The sequence below is a fragment of the Hoplias malabaricus genome, chromosome 9, assembly GCF_029633855.1.
Source record: "Hoplias malabaricus isolate fHopMal1 chromosome 9, fHopMal1.hap1, whole genome shotgun sequence".
Taxonomy (NCBI): domain Eukaryota; kingdom Metazoa; phylum Chordata; class Actinopteri; order Characiformes; family Erythrinidae; genus Hoplias; species Hoplias malabaricus.
Window position 1 is genome coordinate 4,180,019 of NC_089808.1, and position 23,479 is coordinate 4,203,497.

The 23,479-nt window shown below is 39.9% G+C and overlaps 1 protein-coding gene across 7 annotated transcripts in view; it reads left to right on the plus strand.

Annotated features, from left to right (window-relative positions):
* Nucleotides 1–23,479, plus strand: part of clcn3 (chloride channel 3) — a 47,331-nt gene that overhangs the window by 6,332 nt on the left and 17,520 nt on the right. For 3 of the 7 annotated variants that reach the window (XM_066680515.1, XM_066680514.1, XM_066680518.1), the window contains 2 exons: nucleotides 7,597–7,772; nucleotides 21,164–21,333. In XM_066680515.1, the coding sequence (XP_066536612.1) occupies nucleotides 7,613–7,772; nucleotides 21,164–21,333 (330 nt within the window). In that variant the 5' untranslated portion in view covers nucleotides 7,597–7,612. Of the gene's footprint in view, nucleotides 1–3,308; nucleotides 3,329–7,596; nucleotides 7,773–11,328; nucleotides 11,435–15,603; nucleotides 15,843–21,163; nucleotides 21,334–23,479 lie in introns of those variants that run through there. The other 4 variants (XM_066680516.1, XM_066680519.1, XM_066680517.1 and 1 more) reach the window with 4 other exon arrangements.

Consider the following 23,479-nt stretch of genomic DNA (forward strand, 5'->3'; position numbering starts at 1 on the left):
GAAGCACACACACACACACACACACTTCACACAAACACTGGTCTGTTGGACTGTAAATGAGTGTACTGTTTTCACATATCCGGTTTACATCATGTTTACATCCAGTTACCGTTTACAGCACAAATACACTTTAAATTGCAGTGTCTCTCTCCCTCACCCCCTCCGTACTTATGGTTTTTGCCTTGTCCTGTATTACATTGTATTGTATTGTACTGTAGGGACATTGTTTTGTATTTTTCTTAGCCATATTTTTTGCACTTTAATGTGTATGCACTGTTTTATGTTGCACTAGATTTGTACTAGTTGCACTTTAATGTTGTGTATTGTTTTGTGTTCTATGTCCTTTGCACTTTAATGCGTGTGCACTGTTTCATGTTACACTAGCTTTACACTAGTCGCACTTTAATGTTGTGTATTGTCTTATGTAGCACCTTGGTCCTGGAGGAACGCTATTTCGTTTCACTGTGTACTGTAAACACTGTATACTGCTGAAATGACAATAAACTCCTTGAACTTGAACTTGGATGCAGAAGTTTAGCTGTTAAATGCTTTGTGAAGCTGGTAATGCATTTGATGCTTTGCAGCTATTTTTATATTCTCTTAAATGGAGTTGCTTACATCGTAACCCAGTGTTCGTGAAGTTCAGTATATTATGTGTTATTGGTGGCCTTTCTGGGGTCCTCTGTATTGATACACTACTGAAATTACTAAAACGTTCCAAAAATGAAGATTAAAAGTAGTAGTTTTTGTTTCACTTCTATGTGATTTGGCTCACGCAGTAGTGATTTTCTCGCTGTTTAAAGCAGAGTGGGTACACTAGGGTGGTAGTTACGGCTCTGTTCTGCAAGAATAAATTAAAGTTTGACTGCTTGAATTGAATAGTCTTTCTCTAGAAACGAGCCTGGTCAGGGTTCAGTGCCTTTTCAACTCATGAGAGACGGAGAATATGTTTTGCTCTGAGTGTAGGACCGCATGAATAGAATAAAATGAATTGGATTTCTTGCTTTAATTTGAACTAAACCCGCTTCAGATGACATTTTAATTTAATTTATTTTCAGATGCACCGAGTGGCAAGTCAAGTGCCCTGAGATGGAAGGGTCTGTTGTAGGTTTTTTTGTGTATTGAATAATACAGCGTCTGGACCTATTCATGGCATTTCTTAACTTGCGACATATGCTTACAAAACGTGCTTTTATGCAGTTTATTGCCTGAAGCGTTGATATCACATTTTCCTTTGATGCTGTTAATGTCTTTAGAGGCAGAGCTGACACTACAGCACTTATGTTGTGATAACAATACAGAAACCTTGAGTATTCATGTCCTATTTTGTCTTTAAAAAAATGTTCTGGTGTTATGTTGTGTTAAGGTTTCCAGTGCACAGAGACTTTAATTTAGACTTTTAGAAGTAGCAGGCTGCACTACAGCAAACACTGTTTACTTACACCCCACTCTACTACAAGAGGAAATAAAATGCCCACAGCGTAACCACAGCGTTTTAGGTTAAACTGTTCTTTCGTGGAATTTACTTGTATACGTGCAAACACCTGGTGAGGGGAACAGCACCGTGTGATAAATATTAACTGCTGGTTTAAAAAGCAAAACAAACCAGAACATGAATTCATCCGTTTATTTAATTATAGAACTTTAAAACACGATGGGGGGATGATGCTATATGAAAGTGTCAAACAAATAAATACAGTGGAATTTGAGTCCCTAACTTGTGTTTATTGATAGTCAGAAAACATCTTACTAATTCAAGGAATAGTGCTCGGAAACTCTAATAGGCGTCTTGCCTGTGACGTAGATGGTGGACAACAACTCTAGAAGCTGCACTTAATTTAATGCAAAATGACGAAAAGGTGTGTTGTTTTTGGCTGCAATCATTCAATGTACAGTGGGACATCTGTGCACAAATGGCCCAAAGATCCCAAAATATCCAGAAAATGGACTAAATTTGTCCACTTTAAACGGGTACTTTGGAAAGGACCATCCGCTCACTCCGTTATCTGTAGCTCATTTCACTGGTGCTTTTCCAACAATATGGGCATGTAAGGACACCAACGAAAGGTGTTGAAGAGCCTCTGTAACATGGAGGTAAACAGGGTAAGGACACTCACTTCGCCTGTTTTAGTTGGTGTTAGTTAACGTTAGCTTGACTCGCTAAACTCGGTGGCTCAGATTATACTCGGCTACGTAGCTGCATTACGGAGGTTTATAGTGTCGGAGGAATTCGAGTTCGACTTCGATCACATTTACAAGAATAACGGTACCTCTAAATTTGAGTTTAGCTTATTGCTAGGCTATTGTCATGAATAATGTTGGTTATTTAGCTAGATACTGTCATAACAGTCAGTCATAATGGTGTTTTACCGCGGCGTTGTTCAGCTGTTGTCCACCAGTGACGTCACGGCTGCGTTCGAGAATTTCCGTAGCGAGCTCGGGTTTTTCCGTCAATTTAATAAAATTGTCAGTTTTAAAGCAAATTAAGCAGCTATTTTCATTGTAATTCACACTTATATCTGTCAGTAACTACAATAATGTGAAATATTCATGGAGGTCCATTAAGTGGTGCTCAGCCTTTAATATAGGTGAGGTTTTTAGAAATGTAGCTGTTGAGCTTTGCTTTTTGAATATGCACCATGCTGCAGGTAGGTACCATGTCTTTACAGCAACATTTCTGAACTTATTTGTATGTTCCTTGAGTAAAATCTCCAGTGAACTAAAATTAACTTTTTATTTTGTTATTTCTTTTACAAAACTGTAAGTTTTTTTTAAGACAAAGTTTGATATTTCACACGACTGTACAAGATCTTATTTACTCTTCGGAGATGGCAGCATGTTGGTTATATCTGGTATGTGAAAGTCTTTTAAGTGGACTACAGCACAGTTACTACTGCTGTACACACAATCTATCTGCACATTCTCTTTGTTACTTTTTAACTCATACTGAGATTAGATTACTTATTACTGACTGATCCTTGCAAACTGCTCATACACCCGAGTGGTGTTTTGATCCTTTGAACTGAAGCATTCATGTAAATGGTGGACATTTAGCTGAAACTCTGTTAAATTTTTCCCAGTGCTTATAATAGAGGAACTGCTTCCAACTAAGATTTGTGACTGTAATCTTTCACATGATGAACCACAGCCCATCTTTCAAAGAGAGAATTAAAAGTGGATTTTAGGGAAGTCGTTGTTTTTCCTGTCTCTCTGTTAGTAGTCAGACTGCACAGCCAGAATACTGGAGGATATTAAAATAAGGGATTTTCACCTACAGGGATATTTATGAAGAACACGCTTCACTCTTCAGTTGCCCAGTGAACAGCCTGTAAGCCATTTGCATGTCTTACTCTTTAGATGGAGATGAAAGTTGCATGCATGTTTAAAACGTTTTAGTTGTTGTTTTTATGCCAGTCCAATTGTCCATGGCATTTTGGGTCTGTACCACAGCACGTGAAGCAACAGATATCATCCAAAGCTATTTAAAAAAGTCTTTTTATGTTAACATAAGGTATAGTGAAGAATGATTTCTTCTTATACAAATGTACCCTCCTGGAAACAATGTTATATAGTTGTTGGAATCAAAATGTAACTTCTATTATGAATCTGTTACATCAACAGAGACACAAGTCTGTAAATAAGTCTCAGACGAGGACTACCATAGCTTGTTTACAAATGTAATGACTGTTTACGCGACTCCTAAATGGTAGGGTCTGAGAACAGTGAGTGTGCTGAGAGAAATAGTTTGTTTGAAAATAAAACCTAGTAATCACTATATATTTGTAAATGAATCATGGTAACCGTTGGTGTTCGTTAAGATCATGTTAGTACTAATGCAATCGGAGTCTCTGTGTATCGGAAGTGCTCTCTCATGGGGGTTGATGTAAAGTCTGTGTTGTCAAAACCACAGTTTCTACCTTGAACTTCACTCTCGCAGATGTGGTTCACCTCAGGAATAACAGTAATGAGGTGAGTCAGCTGTGGCCTTTAGATTTTGAAGGGTTTATGTGTCCAGACAGTGTTCAGTCTTCAGTGTTCAGTAAAAACAGGTAAACATAGCACAAAAAGAAGGAAATGTGTGTTTGGTAGATAATTTCTTTGTTTTAACAATGCTTCTTGGCAATTAATCGTATATCACTGGAAAGCCTATTAATTTCTCTTTTTAATGGTGCCACATTTGTAAGGAACATGTATTTGTGGGATGAGCAGTAGAGCTGAGTATGTGGGTTGCGCCCATAAAAAAAACTGCCAAATCCTCTCTGCCAATGCTGAACAACTTATTCTGCCATTGACTCGTTTGGTGACTGGAAGATTGAAGTTTGAAGAAACAAGACATATTGGCAATTTATCAATTTATTCATTTAATGGGAACCTCAGTGGTGTATGGAATAACCATACACAGCCACAACAGCCTCCAACTCCTCCTCACGCTGGTCACCAGCCTGATCACACACTGCTGTGGGATGGCATCCCATTCCTCAACCAGCACTTTTTTCGCAAGTCAGTCAACGTGGTTGTGTGAGTCACTCTGGCACCAACAGCACGCCCAAGCTGATCCCACAAGGGTTCAATGGGGTTGAGGTCAGGACCTGACAGGCCGTTCCATCCTCTCCACTCCCACATTCTGGAGGTAGTCTCTGATAAACCCCACTCTGTGGGGGTGAGTGTTGTCATCTTGGAGGATAGAGTTCGGTCCCAGACTGTGGAGATAAGGGATTGCCACTGGTTTCAGAATTTCATCTCGATATCTCTCTGCATTGAGATTGCCTCCAATGATGACAAGCCTTTTTCCAGTGAGGGAGATTCCGCCCCACACCATCAAACAAAATAAGCTGTATGGCACTGGCAGAGAGGCAAATTTTTTATGGGTGCTGCTCTACTGCTCATCCCACAAATACATGTTCCTTACAAATGTGGCACCATTTAAAAGGGAAATGTACAGGTTTTCCAACATCATAAGATTTATTGCCAAGAAGCATTGTTACAACAAAGAAATAATCTACCAAACACACATTTCCTTACTTTTTGTGCTGTGTTTTAGATTCCCTTCACCTTACAAACTGGAAGAGAAATCAGTGCATGGCAAAAGTTAGCCACCCTTCTGTAAATACACTCCCTAACAAACCTGTAACAGTGTTTACAGCTTTTGAAGATATATTTAAGATCTTTTTTGTCTTTGTAAATTGCCAGTAACTTCACATTTGACATATTACATACAGTACATTGGAAGTTATGGACTACCCTTTTCAAGTTTATTAAATTATAGGAGTTAATTTTTTCAGGATTTTCTCAGGACTGGGATCTTGGGTGTAAGTCCTATCTGGGTGGAGTTTCCATGTTCTCCCTGTGTCTGCGTGGGGTTCCTCTGGGGGCTCTGGTTTCCTCCCACAGTCCAAAAACATGGAGTTTAGGTGAATTGGCTTCTCTAATGAGTGATATGGTGTGTGAGTGAATGAGTGTGTATGTGAATGAATGGCTAAATGTGTGTGCCCCCAGATATGGATTAGGGTGAAACCCTAGTGCCAGATGCAGTCCTCCAGGTGGACGGTTGTTCCTGGTCGATAGTATGCTGTGCGCATTTAGCTGCCGCTTCGTGTGTGTGTGTTGATTTTAAAGAGTCCTTGGGTTTCTACAAAAGCGCTATATAAGTGTAACGTTAAATAAATAAATATATGTAATATAATTATATGTAATAAAAATGTGTATATATTTATTTACTAAAACCAGATGCTTCTTATTTTAAACAAATGCTCAAGGATAATTGTATGTACCTCTAAAGTTTTAGAGTTTGTTGCATTTTCTGCTTCTCAGGGTTCAAGTGATAGCAAACATATTTGAAGATGGTTTTAGCTCTGAACTCTGGAATGGTTAGTTAGTTTGTTTTGAGAGCAGCAGCTTCTTTTGATTTATTGTTTTTCTTCACTTTTGTCCATTTCCTTTTTACCAGACTTTTTTCAGCTAGACATTTTTACACCCACAGTGTTACAATTTACAATTTATGCATTTGGCAGACGCTTTTATCCAAAGTGACTTACAAAAGAGGATCTAACATTCAAACTACAGCACAATTTATACAAAGTACCTTACACTGAGTGCAATATGCAGGAAGTAATAAGTGCATTAAAGAAAGACTTTCAGTGCAAGAGATACTCTCGGAAGAGCTGGGTCTTCAATCATTTCTTGAATGCGGAGAGGGTTTCTGTTGCTCTGATAGTGCTTGGAAGCTTGTTCCACCAGCGTGGTACCAGAGGTGAGAACAGCCTCGACTGACCGGTACGGGGGGTTGGCCGTGTTGGTTGGTAGTGTTGAGATGTCTTCTCGCAGTGAAAGCATGGACAGAATCTAACAAAGAGTTAACATGGTGTACAAGGATTTCATGGCTGTTAAGATTCCAATTTTCTCAAAATGTTGCAATAAGGTTTTGAACCCCAGAATGACAAGCTAATTATCCACTTCCCCCCAATATTTCCTCTTTGACTTCCTCCTTTTTTGTGCAAGTGAATTGTCTTGTATTATATCTTCTCAGATAATGTTCCCACTGAAAACACACAGCTTATGTTTACTTTTTAAATGATTTTGACAAGGTACCTGAATAAGCAGTTAGGCGATGGATGAATGGGCGGTTTCAACAAGGTATTTACGTCATTGTAGTTTTTATTTGGAATACGCGTTGGTGTTGTTTCTCATTTTAGAATAATGGCACACATTTGGTCCAATAATTGTAATGTCATTCAGAATGGGCATTTAACAGCTAGAAAACTAAATCATACTTAGGGAAAATCACTTCTTACAAATTCATGAAATCGGATGTTGTTTTGAAATATTTGGAAATGTGTGAAAACCTTTTTGGAAGTTTTATTTTTGTTACTCAACTGGAAATGAAAAAGTAAAACTGAAATTTCCAAGGAAGGCAAAGTGCCGTGGGTAGTACAGTGGAACCTCTAATAACGAACTTTCCAAGATACGAACTGGGCATTTGAATATTTTTTGCCTCCACTAACGAACCACGACTCTAGAAACGAACCCGAGCCTCCTCCGAGCCGGCGGCTGGAAATGGCCCCTGACCCCAATAGGCGAGTCTCCCAGCGCCCAGACTTGAGTGAGCTTTTAAGATTAGCAAATTGTAGCTTTAGCAATTTAGCATTAGTGTAAATAGCAGACATCGAAATTCGTGCTAAGTTAAGCCGTATCTACACTTCGTCTCCCCACATTCACCACCTACTCTCCGTTATTCCATCCACCCCTCCACCCCCCGTCATACAGCCAGTGCCTGTGTTACTCCTCCAGCCAGTCGTTTATCACTGTTACCACTGTATTTCTCTTTTATTTTTAGAATAAAAATAATTTTTTTTTAAATTTGAGAGTGTTGTAAACATATATCAGTGCAAAAAGGGCGACTTTCGGGGTCGGGGCTGGAACGCATTAATTGCTTTTCCATTATTTTAAATGGGGAAAATTGATTCGAGAAATGAACTTTTCCACTTACGAACCAGGTCACGGAACGGATCAAGTTCATAGGTAGAGGTTCCACTGTATTTGTAAGGCTCAGAGATATCAGTCATGCAAACAGCTTTGTGTGTGTCTTTGGGTTTACAGGGTTCCACATAGCTAAATGGAGTCGGAGCAGCTGTTTAACAGAGGCTACTGCAGAAACAGTTATAACAGCATCACCAGCGCCAGCAGTGACGAGGAACTGCTCGATGGCGCCGGCGTTATCATGGACTTCCACACCACTGAGGATGACAATCTACTGGACGGAGACGCTTCTCCAGGTTTGTCCCTCATTTGAACTGCTCTTCTCATCCTTGCCTTTATCCACACATCTCTGCACACATGTGTTAAATGTTATTGCTTTATATTGACCCTTACATGCCTCTATAATTAGACTCAAATTACCATTATAAATTAGCTTAAATAAGCAGATGTCTCTCTATAGTCTTTGACAAAAATTCATGAGTTGTAGTAATTTTTTAGGAATAGTAATAAAAACTGTGATGCTTTAGAGTTGTGTGCTTGGAGTAATGAATAAGTCCCCAATATGCGGCTACTATACACAGTGACATCACCTGCAACCCATGTGTACTATACAACCTGGTTAGCTCATTCTTCATCCCAAAACATCTCCATGGCAGATAAAGTTTGAGTAATAAAGAGCATGAAGGAATTTTCTGGTCCTTTCGTGGCTTCAGTTATGGAAACAAAATTACTCCTCTGAGTGGTGACAGCATGTTTTAAGTCTGTTTCTTTCTAAATGTTTAAACAGTTATTTGTTTTGCATTCTATGACGTATAAGATTCTCTGTACCTCATTTCTAATTTTGTTTCATTCAGTTGGTTTCCATGTTTACCTGTAGTGCCAGAGTTTGATAACCTAGACTGACACAGAAATGTGTTAAATGCCGTTGTGAAATGGGTTAACCACTGCCGAGTTTTTTGTGTGGTATTGAAAAATAACTCTACACTATGTGTGAGCTCAGCTGCGCCACTGAGGTCTACCCACGAAATACCCATTGGTCTTATTAATGATAAAAAGTCTCTCTCCTTCATTTGTTGATTTGGTTTGCATGAAATTAAGTGCACAATGCTTGTGTTTATTTATTTTTTTAATGGAGTTAGCTGAGAATTGCACAATTGAATTTGTGGTGGCTGACCCTCAGTCACTTTCACATAAGGCCTTTTTGAATACAGAGATGTGTGTGTGTGTGTTGGAACATTTTGAAATGCTTATTGAAATTTTTGTCTTTTAAAACCTCTCAGAAGGAGCAAAACTACCACTACTGCTAAAGGGAATGTCTACGATTGTGGGGAAACGCTGTTCTCTGGTTGTTTACATTCAGAAGCCCCACATATTTTAAGGTGGAACTGAGTATTTAAGGGGGAAAATGACTGCTGTTTGTATGTGGCTGAAGTTTAACTAAGTTTTTATTCACTGTTTGCATTACGACAGAAATGTGTAACTCGGGTTATTTGGTTTTGTAGCATTTTCTGTGCAGTTAGCTGTCAACCAAATTTAGAGACCTTTACACCTTAAGTGATCTGAAACAGCAGATATAAGTCTTTAATACCCACCTTCAAAGCAGGAGTAAAGCAATATCCTCATTTCAGTTCATGCTTTTCAACGTTTGGAGTTCTCTCCATTGTCTAAAAACGCTCCAGAGAGAAAGTCTAGAATTCGGGACAGAGGCAATTTGTTTGGTTGTTGAAAGGGGAAAACGAAAAGAACAACATTTACAGCATTAAACTTATCCAGAGCAACCCACAAAAGTGCTTAGTGTTCAGACAGAATGTGTATCTCAGCTAGTACAATAGGTTTGAATGTAAATTCCCCCTGAGCTCAGACACGGTCTAGAAAGAAAGGAATTAAGTGTGTTATAAGTACAGTACAATCTGTAAGTGTGCAGTTAGTGTTCATGTGGGTCACAAAGAGATGGGTCTTCAGTCTGCATTTGAAGACTGCAAGAGAGTTGGACAGCCAGGGGAAGTTTGTTCCACCATCTGGGCATCAAGACTTGACGTTAGGACTCCATGAGTTTTGAGGAATGGTGGGTCAAATCGAGCTGTACTTGAAGCACGAAGGGCTCGAGGTGCAGCCCGACTCTTGACCATTGCCATAAGGTGGGGAGGGGCTGGTCCGTTCTTGGCTTTGTAGGCAAGCATGAGAGTTTCAAACCTGATGCAGACAGCTACAGGAAGCCAGTGAGGAGAGCGCAGCAGTGGAGTGATATAGGTGAAAAAAAAATCCACCAGGAATCCCACAGAGAGGTCCACCTACTTCAGGCCTCATTCTCATGTACGAAAAACACCCAACAGCTACACAGATGTTCACAGTGGTTTATTCAGTCTTTTCATTGGAAGCCTTCTCTACCACTGTCCTTAATATTTTTGTTTAGCAGTGCAACACTCATCTTCACATGAAGTGCAGGGTGCCATCTAGTCATTTCCTTCAGCCAGAGTTGACATGATTGAACAGTGTGTTTAAAGTATTTTGATCATTATAGGAAAGGATTTTTTAATTTATGTCGTCAGAGCTTTTTTAATTTACTGGTTGGTATCTGGATTTAAATAGTATTTTAAGAAATATAACAACTGTTTTAAGACAAATCACCTTCTCCAGCTTTAAGCTTATGAAATGATCACATGTACTCGCAGAAAAGATTTTGCTGACAACAGAATTACTTTATTCTAGTAAACATGTAGATAAATAACTTAAATGGGAGTAAATTTAGCTGTGTTTATGTCCTTATGCATTTTTAGTTTATAATTATAGCACAGTAGTTAATTGAAAAATTATACAGAATCATTGTTATTAATATTATTATTAGCAGCATCAGTTATCGGCTACAGAACCATTACCTTAGTTAAAAAGAACTAGGGGAAGCCATTTTGTCAGATGCTGCTTTACCTGATGTCCAACTGGATGGATATTTGAAAATAGATGCATATATTTATGACTCCACTAAGCATAAAAAAACTGTATCTGCAGCAGAACATTATACTTCTTTATTGAGATTTTGTATTTTACATCCTATAAAGAGCTGGGTAATTTTCAGAATCCTAGATGGCATGTCACTGTATTGGATGAGGTAGTGATGCCATTCATTGCAAATTTGTGTGGTGACTCTAGCTGAGTTCAATAGTTATAAAAAATGCTACCTGTTTTTGCCTCAGCTCTTCATTAAGTTCATAAATCATTAGTGCCCCAGTGCTCGTGTAGCAGGCAGTATCTAACAGGCCTTTGTTCACTGTATCACAAGCATGGACAGGCCTTTGTGCCTGTGTAACGAGGGAGTGTCAGCTTACGCTGTCACTCAGCAATCTCTGACCTATCACGTTGCTTCATTCTCGCTGTCTGCCCTGGAGCCGGAAAGTTACTTGTTAGACAAGAGCCACAAGTCTTAACCCCAGATTGCAAAGTTTGCACGAACGCACTTTGAGGAAGGGCGTGTGTCAGTGCTGAGCACAGGGCTGTGTGGCGAAGAAAGTGAAACGAGTCACTGGAAGGTTCCGAGTGACATCATGTACCAGCAGGACCAGGCTGTGTGAAACTGGAGGATGTGTTTGTAAAACTGACGTGGCTTTTTAGAGACGACAGCTGGAACCTGTCTGACGTCTCCACCGCATTTGAAACAGAGGTTTAGACTCTGCTCCTGTACATTACTCTCTGCTTGAGGCAGCGTGTGTGTGCGTGTGTTTTCTGTGCTATTTTTATGTCTGAGGAGAGTTCACGAGGTGGTCCCTTATAGGTGTAAGGTTTCTTGTGTGAGAGGGTGTGGAGTATTATAGTGTCATTTGATCATCTTTAAGACCATTTTAATGTGCAGTTCATTGCCGGATTGGGACGTGGCCACTATCAGAGCAGAACTGATGGGTGACATCATCGCCTGGTCCAGTGCAGTTACCTGGCAACAGGAGGATTTCAGACTGTCGCGTTCAAGGTAACTCATGGGTTATTGGTGTGTTTTTCTCTGTGTTTTTCTTGAACTCCTGTCTGCACTGTGTAGAGGACGTCCTTAAAGTCACACTGAAATCGCAGGTGGTGTACTAGTCTCACATCTGTACACACATCTGTGTTTCTTTGCTCACACAGCCACTAGTGGGAATGGATTTTTTTTAAACTTAGGGAGATCTGATTTAACAAGTTTTGTGCATTTTGTAACTTTGTTTTTGGATTTTTGACTGGTAAAACTACGATATTTCTGGTTTCTGTGTATTTCTGTAAGCTATACCGTTGCTGACAAACCTGTTCTTATGCAGTACTTTGATTTTCGAAAGCTATGTCAATAACTAACATTAACCTTGCGCTCACCCTTGAGAACAGTATGTTACTGATCTATCAACCTTGTTAAAATGATGAGGGTTTAGGGAGTCCCTATCACCTTGATAATGAAAGTTATGTGTTTATGAGATTCCTCAGTCTTGTTGGACAGGTTACAGTTAGCAGTGAACAGGTGCCTTTTTTATTTTGCCTGAAGCATAAAATCATCTGATTTGGCATCCAGCGACTTATGTTTATTGATGTATTTTGCATTTATATAGTTTAAATAATTTTAATAATAATAATTATTTAAATAATACAATTCACGTTATTGTAGTTACTGACATATATAATTAAATTAATTTTAATTTTAATGAATTAAAATGAAAATAGCAGCTTAATTTGCTTTAAAACGGACAATTTTATTAAATTGACGGAAAAACCCGAGCTCGCTACGGAAATTCTCGAACACAACCGTGACGTCACTGGTGGACAAAAGCCGAACAACGCCGCGGTAAAACACCGTTATGACTGACTGTTATGACAGTATCTAGCTAAATAACCAACATTATTCATGACAATAGCCTAGCAATAAGCTAAACTCAAATTTAGAGGTACCGTTATTCTTGTAAATGGGATCGAAGTCGAACTCGAATTCATCCGACACTATAAACCTCCGTAATGCAGCTACGTAGACGAGTATAATCTGAGCACCGAGTTTAGCGAGTCAAGCTAACGTTAACTAACACCAACTAAAACAGGCGAAGTGAGTGTCCTTACCCTGTTTACCTCCATGTTACAGAGGCTCTTGAACACCTTTCGTTGGTGTCCTTACATGCCCATATTGTTGGAAAAGACCAACGGTCTTTTAAACCTTATTCCTTGAATTAGTAAGAAATAACATGTTTTCTGACTATCTATAAACACAAGTTAGGAACTCAAATCCCACTGTATTTATTTGTTTGACACTTTCATAGAGCTGCTGCTTAGCCTTTAAGAAACATTCCAGTTGACACTTTAGTAAGATGCTGTGCTTGAGTCATTTACTGGAATGTTTAGTTTTTTAAAAACCTTGTTAGTGACTATATTTATTTTTACTGCAAAAGCACCCAACATTTTATTACTGTATTATTAATATTTTTTAAATAATCAATTTTGCAAAAATAATTGTAGCATTTTACTTTTTCACAGATTTGATCCCATTGACAGGTTAATGCCTGTAACTGAGGTTTAAAACAGACAAAAACAGAACACGGTGTCTCTGTAGGTTGTGAAGTTGTAGTTGATGATGAAATATGAAAAAGGGTCGTCCTGGTTTGTCTCTAAGGTGTTTGACTTTGGAAGAGGATTTAACAAGGTTTCACTGTGTCTGTGTTTAATGTGGGGCATGTTTGATACGCACACCTTACTGTGTAACAGTGTAACAGTGTTTCCCAACTGCATCGCTGTACATTGTCTAACTCCCCAAATTATTTGTTAATTCTTACTCATAGTTAAACCACACACAGCTTGTTAATCATTATCTTAACACTGACCTTTCTGAGATTAATGCAGCCTTTTTTATGTTTTATTTGTGAGAAGCCAAAGAAAACCTGAGTGTTTGAATAAATCAAGACATGTTTTATTCCAGTAATGATTAATAACTTCAATAACTCAGGCAATTTTTAAAAATCTTGTCAGATTGTAGTCAGTGCAAAAACAGGACTCTGAAACTATTTTACATCCTTTAGGGTGATGTTCACAGTTGTAATCCATAAACACTTTTTTATAAAATTCAGAGGATGTTTCCTCACCATTTGGTAGCTCTCCGTTTTAATGGGTTTATGATGCGTTGGTCTAACGTAAATTTCTCTCTTAAAGTCTCTTGGTCCAGTATGCTTATCTGTCTCTCTGTCTGTCTCTCTCTCCCTCTCTCTCTCTCTCTCTCTCTCTCTCTCTCTCTGTCTCTGTCTCTGTCTCTCTCTGTCTCTGTCTCTCTCTCTCTCTACTCTGTCTCTCTCTCTCTCTCTCTCTCTCTCTCTATTCGAAGTTTGACTTAATGGTGAAAAGCAGATGTTTCAAAACCTGAATATTATAAGTTATTGTAACTTTTAAAGCTCTGTCTCTTGTGTAACTGCACGTCGGAAGGCCTTTTACAGTAAGAAAAAGTCATTACACTTTGAATAAAAATGATAAAGTAACAAGAATATTGTGTTTGTAGGTACACAGCTTTAATCTTGTTGGTTCACGTCGTATACGGAGTATAGTGTGACATTCGCTGTTTGGTAATTTGTGTAATATCTTCCTGTGTCAGTTTTCGTGAACACAAACCCTGTGTGACCGCAGCTTTATGTGTCCCTGCTTAAGTAGCTCACAAACCACTCTGGAAACAGAATGACGCAGCTATAGTAACTTAAATGCCATAACCGAAGCAACCATGATTTATCGTGATCCACTTGTCGATCGTGATTGACTGGTTGGTGACCACTGCTTTATGGTCATTGTACAACAGTGCAATGAAATTTGACCTCTGCATTTAACCCATCCATGGCAGTGAACACACACACACACAAACATCGGAGTAGTGGGCAGCCACCCTTGGCATCAGAGGAGCGTTATGGGGGTTGCGTGCCTTGGATTTCAGCTATGGATGTTCCTGCAGGTTGTGGGGATCTAATGGGCCACCTTATGCTCCTAAGACTGCTTCTGTAATTCTGTAATTGTTAAGCCACAGCTGCCCCAGTCATTATTATTAATATTCTTTGTTTCAGGCCCCCTCCTGTGGCAGTTAATGAAGGCAAGGCAGCAGCATAATGATGTTGCTCTGTGTCACTTTTTCTATAAGGAACTTTTACAAGACCTGCAGTGACTATGGATTTCTCTAGAGACTTAACCCCCCCCCCCTTAACGAAGATTCTCCTCTCTGTAATCACACACAGTGCCAGTAACCTAGGAGGGGAAGCACATGCTTCCTCTGAGACTTGTAAAATCAATCACCATTTCTTTTTGAACAGATGCCAAGGCACTTGGCGCAAAACAGAAAGTGTCCACATCTGTTATGTTAGCTAACAGTCACCTGTGGTGGATAGCGTCACGCTTGGTGATGGGGGAGTGAGAGAGCCACCCAAATGACCCACAGAGGCTCTGGAACCCCTCGTTACATACATTTCAAGTTGGTAACAGGTTCTAAAAATATTAGGCTTCTCAGATTTCCTGACTTATTTTTGCTGATTATTATGTGAGTTAAAAATAAATTACAGAAAAACGTTACCTCCTTTTTTTTGTACAGTAAAAAATCCTTGATGGATGATCTGATTGGAAATAAGTCGTGTGCAAATGTTTGAGATCATTTATTTTATATTTTAATTTATTTCCTTAAACTGGAAACTGGGTCACAAAATTAACAGAACAACAGAGAATAAACACGTAGTTACCCTTTCTATGCACATTTACTCTCTCTGATAAAGTGACATCTGTCTGTAGTACTGTTGGAGCATTGTATTTTGTTAATCTTAAACTCTGTCCTAAATTAACCTGAATTGGTTGTATTTACAGAAAAGAGAATATGGCTTGTCTGTCCAGTGCACGTTAAAGGCCTCCAAGATTGTAATTTAGGAAACGTTAGTTTGACTAGTGTGTTTGTGTGTGTGTTTTTTAAATGCTTAACCACCCCTCCCTGTGAACAAAGTGAATTGCTCCATTCTGGAGCTGCCCTTGCCCTCCCCCGCGTTTTATTTCCAAATGGTCTGGCCCGACCGTCACCCAGAGCAACCTCCTTTCCCTTATGTGGGTGACGTCATACGCCTTCAGCGGTCAGCTGCTGAAAAGGAGAGCGGGAGGAGGGAGGAAAAAAAAGAATATGAAAGAGCAAAGGGAAAGGGAGGGAGGAGAAGAGAAGAACACACACTCATACACACCACAGCGCACCGTCACACACTCGCTCATAGCTTCTGAGCGAGTGTGACTGCGGCGGGTAAAGATGGCAGCCTGCCTTCATTAGAGCTCGGGAGCTCCGGTGGCAGGTAGCATGGAGGAGGATTCGGCTGACCCTTACTTACCCTACGACGGGGGAGGGGACACTATCCCCCTGCAGGAGATAAACAGGAGAGGTACGCAGCACGGATCCCTCGCCCAGATTTGCTCTCTCCTCAGTGGTGTCGTAGTAGTGGAATGGGAAAATCCTGCATACAGTCAACCAGTGGGCCTTAATACCAGCAGGAGCAATTTTATTTAGTAACTACGCCATTTATTAATTTTGCACGGGAAAATACACACTTATGTTCCTCCTTATTGATGATTAACACTGGGTTAATTTAGTGCATGTGTGGAAATAAGCCTGATTAGCGTGTTTTATTTATTTATTTAATATTTTTTAATAGAATCATGTATTTGCAAGCATGCAATTTTCAAATCACAAAATTTGCAAAATCATGCAACAGGTTTCCAGTGAGGAAATTGAGCTTAATTTAGAGCTTGTGCGTTGGCTGTCTGGAATACTAGATGCAGTTTAAGTCCCAAGCCCCCCCCCCCTTCCCAAAAAAAAATGGACACACCTTGTTGAAATGATTGTCTACTGCTTAATTTATTGGAAAATATTGCTATAAAAAAATTCCATTTGCGAATTGGTGAGAGTGGTCTTCCCTCAAATCATTAGCGCAGTTTTTTTTTCATGCAAGTAAAATTGTTTCTGGTGTGTTTTGTCTTATCACTGTAGATTTGCATTGTGTGGTATAAGGGACACTGTATGTAGTTGTTGTTGATACCTTCTTTTATACAGCATTCATTGTGTGCTCACGTGACTTTCATGTTTGGCTCAGTAAACCCGTGCTCCAGGAGGATACTCTGTAAAAGTACGAATATGTAGCTGTGCACAAACAATGTGTGGAGTGAACGAGACCCCTGTAATTCCTTACATTGTCAGTGAATATTTCTGCTGTGCTGCTATTGCATTCGTCTTTCATCAGTGCTTCAACGGTAGTAATCATAATCAACACCGTGTCTGAACTGAGATGAGCAGTGCGCTTTCAGTGTGGTCCAGAAAGCAGTTACAGTAGCGGAACACTCGGGACTTTCTTGGACTATCGAAAATTACCTTATAGTTTATTTAGTGAAAGGCTGCACATGTTTTGGCTGAAAACCAAAGAAAGGACTCCCCAAATTATTCATAAAACGTTTTTCTTCTGTGGTACCAAGGGAGATGCAGCTCGGCTATTGGTCATTTTGGGAACTGTAAAAATTTCCATGTTGGGACCATAACAAAAGTGTAATGAATCCTATTGAATTGGGCTTCTCAGTACGAGTTAATGCATTAAAAACCTGTTTCAAAATAAGGAGTCATTGCTGGTGGTCTCTTACCCGAATGGCCCAGTTAGTGCATGAGACTTATGTTATGTTCTTATAAGTCACCATGTATGATACCTAGGCTTGCCTTTTGATTTAAACTTAGCTTGTGAAGCTAAGCGCTTTGCGATATCTCCTTGTAATGTCGTGCAACCCGCTGTAAGCTGTGTTTTGCTGGGAGAACAGAGGTGTATGTGTCCATGTGTTCCCTGTGGTAGTCACATGTCTGGTTTGCTGAGAGGGGTCCCTGGAAGGTCATTTTCTATCCTATAGGCGTCGCCTTAACACTTGGGTATTTCAGCTTTCTATTGTGTGTATTGATTAATTGTGTCTGTATATGGAGTGTACAGTCCTCTTGAGCCTCAGTCAAATTCCTGGAGACCTTTTTTGAAACAAGTGCACAATCACAATTAATTCAGCATAGTATATACATTTTCACTGGAGTCTTCCATTCTAATCAAATGGCTGCATTTATGTCTGAGCTGACAGTGCCGGCTGCCTAAAGCTATGATCCCACTGGATGGTATTCAACAAAGGCTTTCTGTTGTTGTTGCTAAAGAAAAGTCATTCTGAGTCCCTCTGCTCTGAGACTTTCTCCAGAAGCTTGTTACAGCGTCCCATAAGCAGAGCTTTAGTTACACTATCAAGTCGACAGCGCAGGCCTGTTTACCTTTGCAGCACTCAGGTTGGTTTAGTGCCTTATGCCCTGTTGACTGTAATTGTTTTCAGTTTCAACAAAATGCATTACATCTCTGTTGACAGCACACAGCTCAGCACAACCCACACAGCTCAGACCTTACACACATACAATATGTAACCTGCTTTCTCTTTCAGTAATTTAAACATTGATTAAGCTGCTTTTTGTTTTGTTGATTAATCATGTAATTATGAGATCTATGAACGCGACGATACAAATTAAAATAGTAGTGAATTGGGAATAATTAAATATTGTTCCTCCTCTTACCTTTTTAAAAGAGATCAATAAAACCTCAAGTACGATGTGACATATATGATGTCCTCTCACATATGCTTCAGCATTAGGGAGTCATGAGGTCATGTACCACCATGAACACAGTGATGCAGGGGTTTCTTTCTAATAAGAACTGAAGGATCACAACTATTTTAATGTGGTAGTCATTTTAAAGAACGTCTACAAGGGAGGATCATACTAATGAAATTAAAGTGTTTATCAAGATGTTTATATTTAATATGAAATTAGTGACCCCCAGATGACCTTGTGTTCTTTTTTTGATTTTGTAGCTTGTGAAAGAGAGTCAGAAAGTCAATCCATGTGGGTAAATTGTTAGTTTAAAACATTTGATAATACGGCATTACATTTAAATTGCAGCTTCTTAAAGGCTAAGCAGCAGCTTTATGAAAGTGTCAAACAAATAAATACAGTGGAATCTGAGTTCCTAACTTGTGTTTATTGATAGTCAGAAAACATGTTATTTCTTACTAATTGAAGGAATAAGGTTTAAAAGACCGTTGGTCCCCCCCCCCCCCCCCCCCCAACGGTGTTCGGAATCTCTAATAGGCGTCTTGCCTGTGACGTAGATGGTGGACAACAACTCGAAGTCGTGCTTAATTTAATGCGCTCATTTCACTGGCGCTTTTCCAACAATATGGGCATGTAAGGACACCAACTGAAAGGTGTTCAAGAGCCTCTGTAACATGGAGGTAAACAGGGTAAGGACACTCACTTGGCCTGTTTTAGTTGGTGTTAGTTAACGTTAGCTTGACTCGCTAAACTCGGTGGCTCAGATTATACTCGGCTACGTAGCTGCATTACGGAGGTTTATAGTGTCGGATGAATTCGAGTTCGACTTCGATCCCATTTACAAGAATAACGGTACCTCTAAATTTCAGTTTAGCTTATTGCTAGGCTATTGTCATGAATAATGTTGGTTATTTAGCTAGATACTGTCATAATAGTCAGTCATAACGGTGTTTTACCGCGCCGTTGTTCAGCTGTTGTCCACCAGTGACGTCACGGTTGCGTTTGAGAATTTCCGTAGCGAGCTCGGGTTTTTCCGTCAATTTAATAAAATTGTCAGTTTTAAAGCAAATTAAGCTGCTATTTTCATTTTAATTCATACTTATATCTGTCAGTAACTACAATAATGTGAAATATTCATGGAGGTCCATTAAGTGATGCTTAGCCTTTAATTTCCCAGAGGTCAGAGCGGCTGAGATATTTTCTGTTCCCTGTTTGATGTTGTGAGGATTTTACAAACTGTATGATGATAGGCAGAAGTGTTCCATCATTCATTACCAAATGTAAAGCAAACTAAATGGGGGACATAACACTAACTCACGGCAATTTACTGTGTTAGTTAGTGACGTGAAATATCAGATTAGAGGTGTAGACTAACCACATAAACTTGGTGCCTTTTGCACAGACTGACTGGACGGATCACTGCAGTGAAGCGAGCTGAAGTTCCACAGCACAACAGGACTTGTCTGCCCATTCACTTAAACTAACCATAATGTAGAATCACAATGAGGGGTGGGGCAGTTTCTTAACAAAAAGTCTCTCTTTTTTCTCTTTCTTTCTTTAGCAAGCTATCATATGCATTATTTCTAAATGTGGAAGGGACAGGTTTCCAGTGTAAATTATGTCTTTATAGCAGAAACACAGGGATTATAGCAGGTAGAATGAGTCCAGCTGTCAGTGTGGGTTTGGCATCATGATGCTGGCTCAACATAGTCAGCATTTAACATTTGTTGTAGTTTTGAAGGATGTTCTTGATGATGTAGGCTGTAATGTTACAGGGCTGTGGGGTAAATGTTGGAAAATGGCAGTTTATTATAAATGTCAATTAACTTTTCAGTCCTACTGTCAAACCAAAATGGCTGCTGTGATTGGTCAGATGTCAGAGTCCAGTTCTGCTCTTTTCTGTGTGTGTGTGTGTGTGTGCACGTGTGTCTGTGTGTGTTTGAAATACAACAAGGAGCTAAAAATCTGCTGCCGTTTCAGAAGCTGTCTGCAAGAAGCATTATGCCTCGGCTGAAATGCAGCACACTTGGCTAAACTGTGCCAGTCTCTTTCATCGATTTCCTCTTTGCCTTTTTTAAACTAGAGACAGGGACGCTGCAGACTGCGGATAATCTTCAGTAACAAGCTTGGAGATGCTGCCTTGTATCTGTTTTCTTTGTGGATGTGAATTTAGCTTGAAGTCCATTAAGTGATGCTGGTGTGTGTGCGAAAAACTGGGGATTATTTGGGTCTACAGATGAGAGAGTGATATTTTTTCTGCTCTGGCACCAGTGCCCAAATTTATTTTGTTTGTTACTGTACACTTAAAAACATGTCTCCATTTTTGTGGATTTTATATTTACCATCATCTGAACTCAGCAGCTGTTGTTCACATTGTGATGAACAGACAAATAGAAATGCTCCAAATTATTAAAAGACATTTTTAAACTGATGTTCATTGAAAGTTAAGGTTTTGAAAAATGGAGAGGACATTGAAGGTTTAAATTATTGCAAAATATTAGACCCTAACACGTAGAGTTAATTTAAGTGTGTTGGAGTGTATTTTAACTTATAAACTGCAGCTGTGGTCTGTAGTTCTGTAATTCAAATGTAGAACTGAATTTGGATCGCAATTATATAGTTTCTAATGATAATATTATAACAAACAAGTTTTTTAAAAAGCTGCATTACTAACTGAAGTGTATAGAAAATTCTTAGGCACTCCAGCAGTTTTGAGTATGGCAAGAGGTAAAAGGAATTGTCCTGAGTGTGGTGAGGAAAATGCTGCCGTATGGTGCATTAGGGATCCATATTGGCTCCTGTTCCTGACCCTGAGGGCAGTGAGGTGGTACAAATCTGATTAGCTGATTACAGCCAGCACTGCGGTTAGAGCTCTAGCACTGCAGCTGCTCCTGCTTCCCCCTTCCTGCTCTACAAACCAGCTCCCTTTCATTATCTAGTACAATGCCCAGCACAAGGAATGTGGTGGTGCTCTGAAGACTTTTAAAGGAGTTTAATGAAGGTTGTTAGGTTTTTCTGAGGGCAAAGAATACACACAGTCCTTAAGTAATTTGCAACTTTTCTCTATAAAATCTTCTCTTCTCTGTGCAGGCTCTAACTACGCCATGTCTAATGGTGGAGGTGGAGCCGGGGGGGTGAGTAGCTCCACCCACCTGCTGGACCTCTTGGAGGAGCCCATTCCTGGCGTGGGAACCTATGATGACTTCCACACCATCGACTGGGTCAGGGAGAAGTGCAAAGACCGTGAACGTCACCGCAAGGTACTGACGGGCCTCAACAAATTCAAAAAGACACACTGACACAAAGCTCTTTTACACATGTGTGTTTACACCTTTATATCTACCAGAAAATAAAAGAAAATGGGTGTGAAGTGTGAACATGAGGCAAAGTTGAGGTTGACTACAATCCGCCTTATACTTCATATGATTCCTAGAAAATTACTAGTATACGAGACCCTAAATTACCAGGAAATAAACCGCTGTTCATAATGTGACTAGAGATGTATGTGGGATACTCCTTAAATTCAGATTTGTTGTGGGAAGTCTCATTAGGTGTGACAGAAAAGTGTACACCATTAGGGAAGTCACATTATTTTAGTCAGCCATAAAGTGTGTGTATATAAGCTAATTACAACCAATCAGCCAATTGTAGTAGAGTAGTTGCTGAAAGGCTTTTACTGAAAGGGAAGAGACCAGGATAAAAGCTAAGCTAACCCAGCTTGGACCTAAGAGTGAGATGAGTCATTGCTGAATTTGTCTTATTTCACGTGAGTGTGGGTCTTTGCCTGAAATATTGTAAAGGGAAGTGGTGGGGAGACATTTTGTGGAGTTAGTGTGTTTGTAAAACTCCATAAAGCTGTGCACAGCCGCTTTAAACTTAACATGCTTTAACCTGTTACACTGAATAAATTAGTAATTGTTCTTGGTCTTTGTTCTTTGGTGGTAGAACATCTAGTATTTATTCATTCATTCATTATCTGTAACCCTTATCCAGTTCAGGGTCGCGGTGGGTCCAGAGCCTACCTGGAATCATTGGGCGCAAGGCGGGGAATACACCCTGGAGGGGGCGCCAGTCCTTCACAGGGCAACACAGACACACACACACACTCACACCTACGGACACTTTGGAGTCACCAATCCACCTACCAATGTGTGTTTTTGGACCGTGGGAGGAAACCGGAGCGCCCGGAGGAAACCCACGCGGACACAGGGAGAACACACCACACTCCTCACAGACAGTCACCCGAAGGAAACCCACGCGGACACAGGGAGAACACACCACACTCCTCACAGACAGTCACCCGGAGGAAACCCACGCGGACACAGGGAGAACACACCACACTCCTCACAGACACTCACCCGGAGGAAACCCACGCGGACACAGGGAGAACACACCACACACCTCACAGACAGTCACCCGGAGGAAACCCATGCAGACACAGGGAGAACACACCACACTCCTCACAGACAGTCACCCGGAGCGGGAATAGAACCCACAACCTCCAGGTCCCTGGAGCTGTGTGACTGCGACACTACCTGCTGCACCACCGTGCCGCCCCCATCTAGTATTTATTTTTAAATAAAACGAACAAGAAAAACACTGATGTCGGTGTTATATATTTTGAACAAACATTGTGCTTCTATTAGTCCTGCCCTCCATATTTTCTGTAAAACACAATCACACAATAAAGACCACATGTAAACAAAGACATTGATATGAAGCACCAAAGCTTCTTCAGACCTTCCAATGACCTTCCAATGGTGGTCCGGCGAAACTAAGCTTGTTATTCATTTATTTGTGTTTGTTTGACTGTGGTGGCAAATGTTTTTAATATTATGATAATCAAAAGGATTCATATTGTGGTGTATCATTAAAATCTATCCCATTCCTTTACTTGAAAACACAATATTGTCAGTGAAGAATTTGAAATTGACCCCAACCCTCTGACAGATACATTCTTAATTTATCTGCATCATCCATTCATCTATTCATTTATTTATCGAAGCAAACATACTTAAGCTTAGGTTCATTTGAATGTAGAATTTGAATGGCAGTTGTCTTTCACTTCTCCAAGGAAATGCTGCTTATCAGGAAACGTGGACTATAGCCTTTACTCTGTGTGGAGCCCCGTGGGTTCACTGAACCTTAGAGGAGTGGAATCACCTGCAGGAAATTCAAAGAAGAGAAATGACTTAGCAGTTTATTTTGGGACGTGGCCTTGAAGTAATGTGATTCATTAGAATGACGGTGGCCATGAATTCGAAACACGAACTCACCACTGTTCAAAAGTTTGGAATCACGTACAGTGTTGATTACTAATGTCATTCAGTGTCAGAATTTTTAAAAAGGTTTTAACATTGTCTGTTTATACAGTGTGGACTGATATATTAACTATTAGACAGCAAA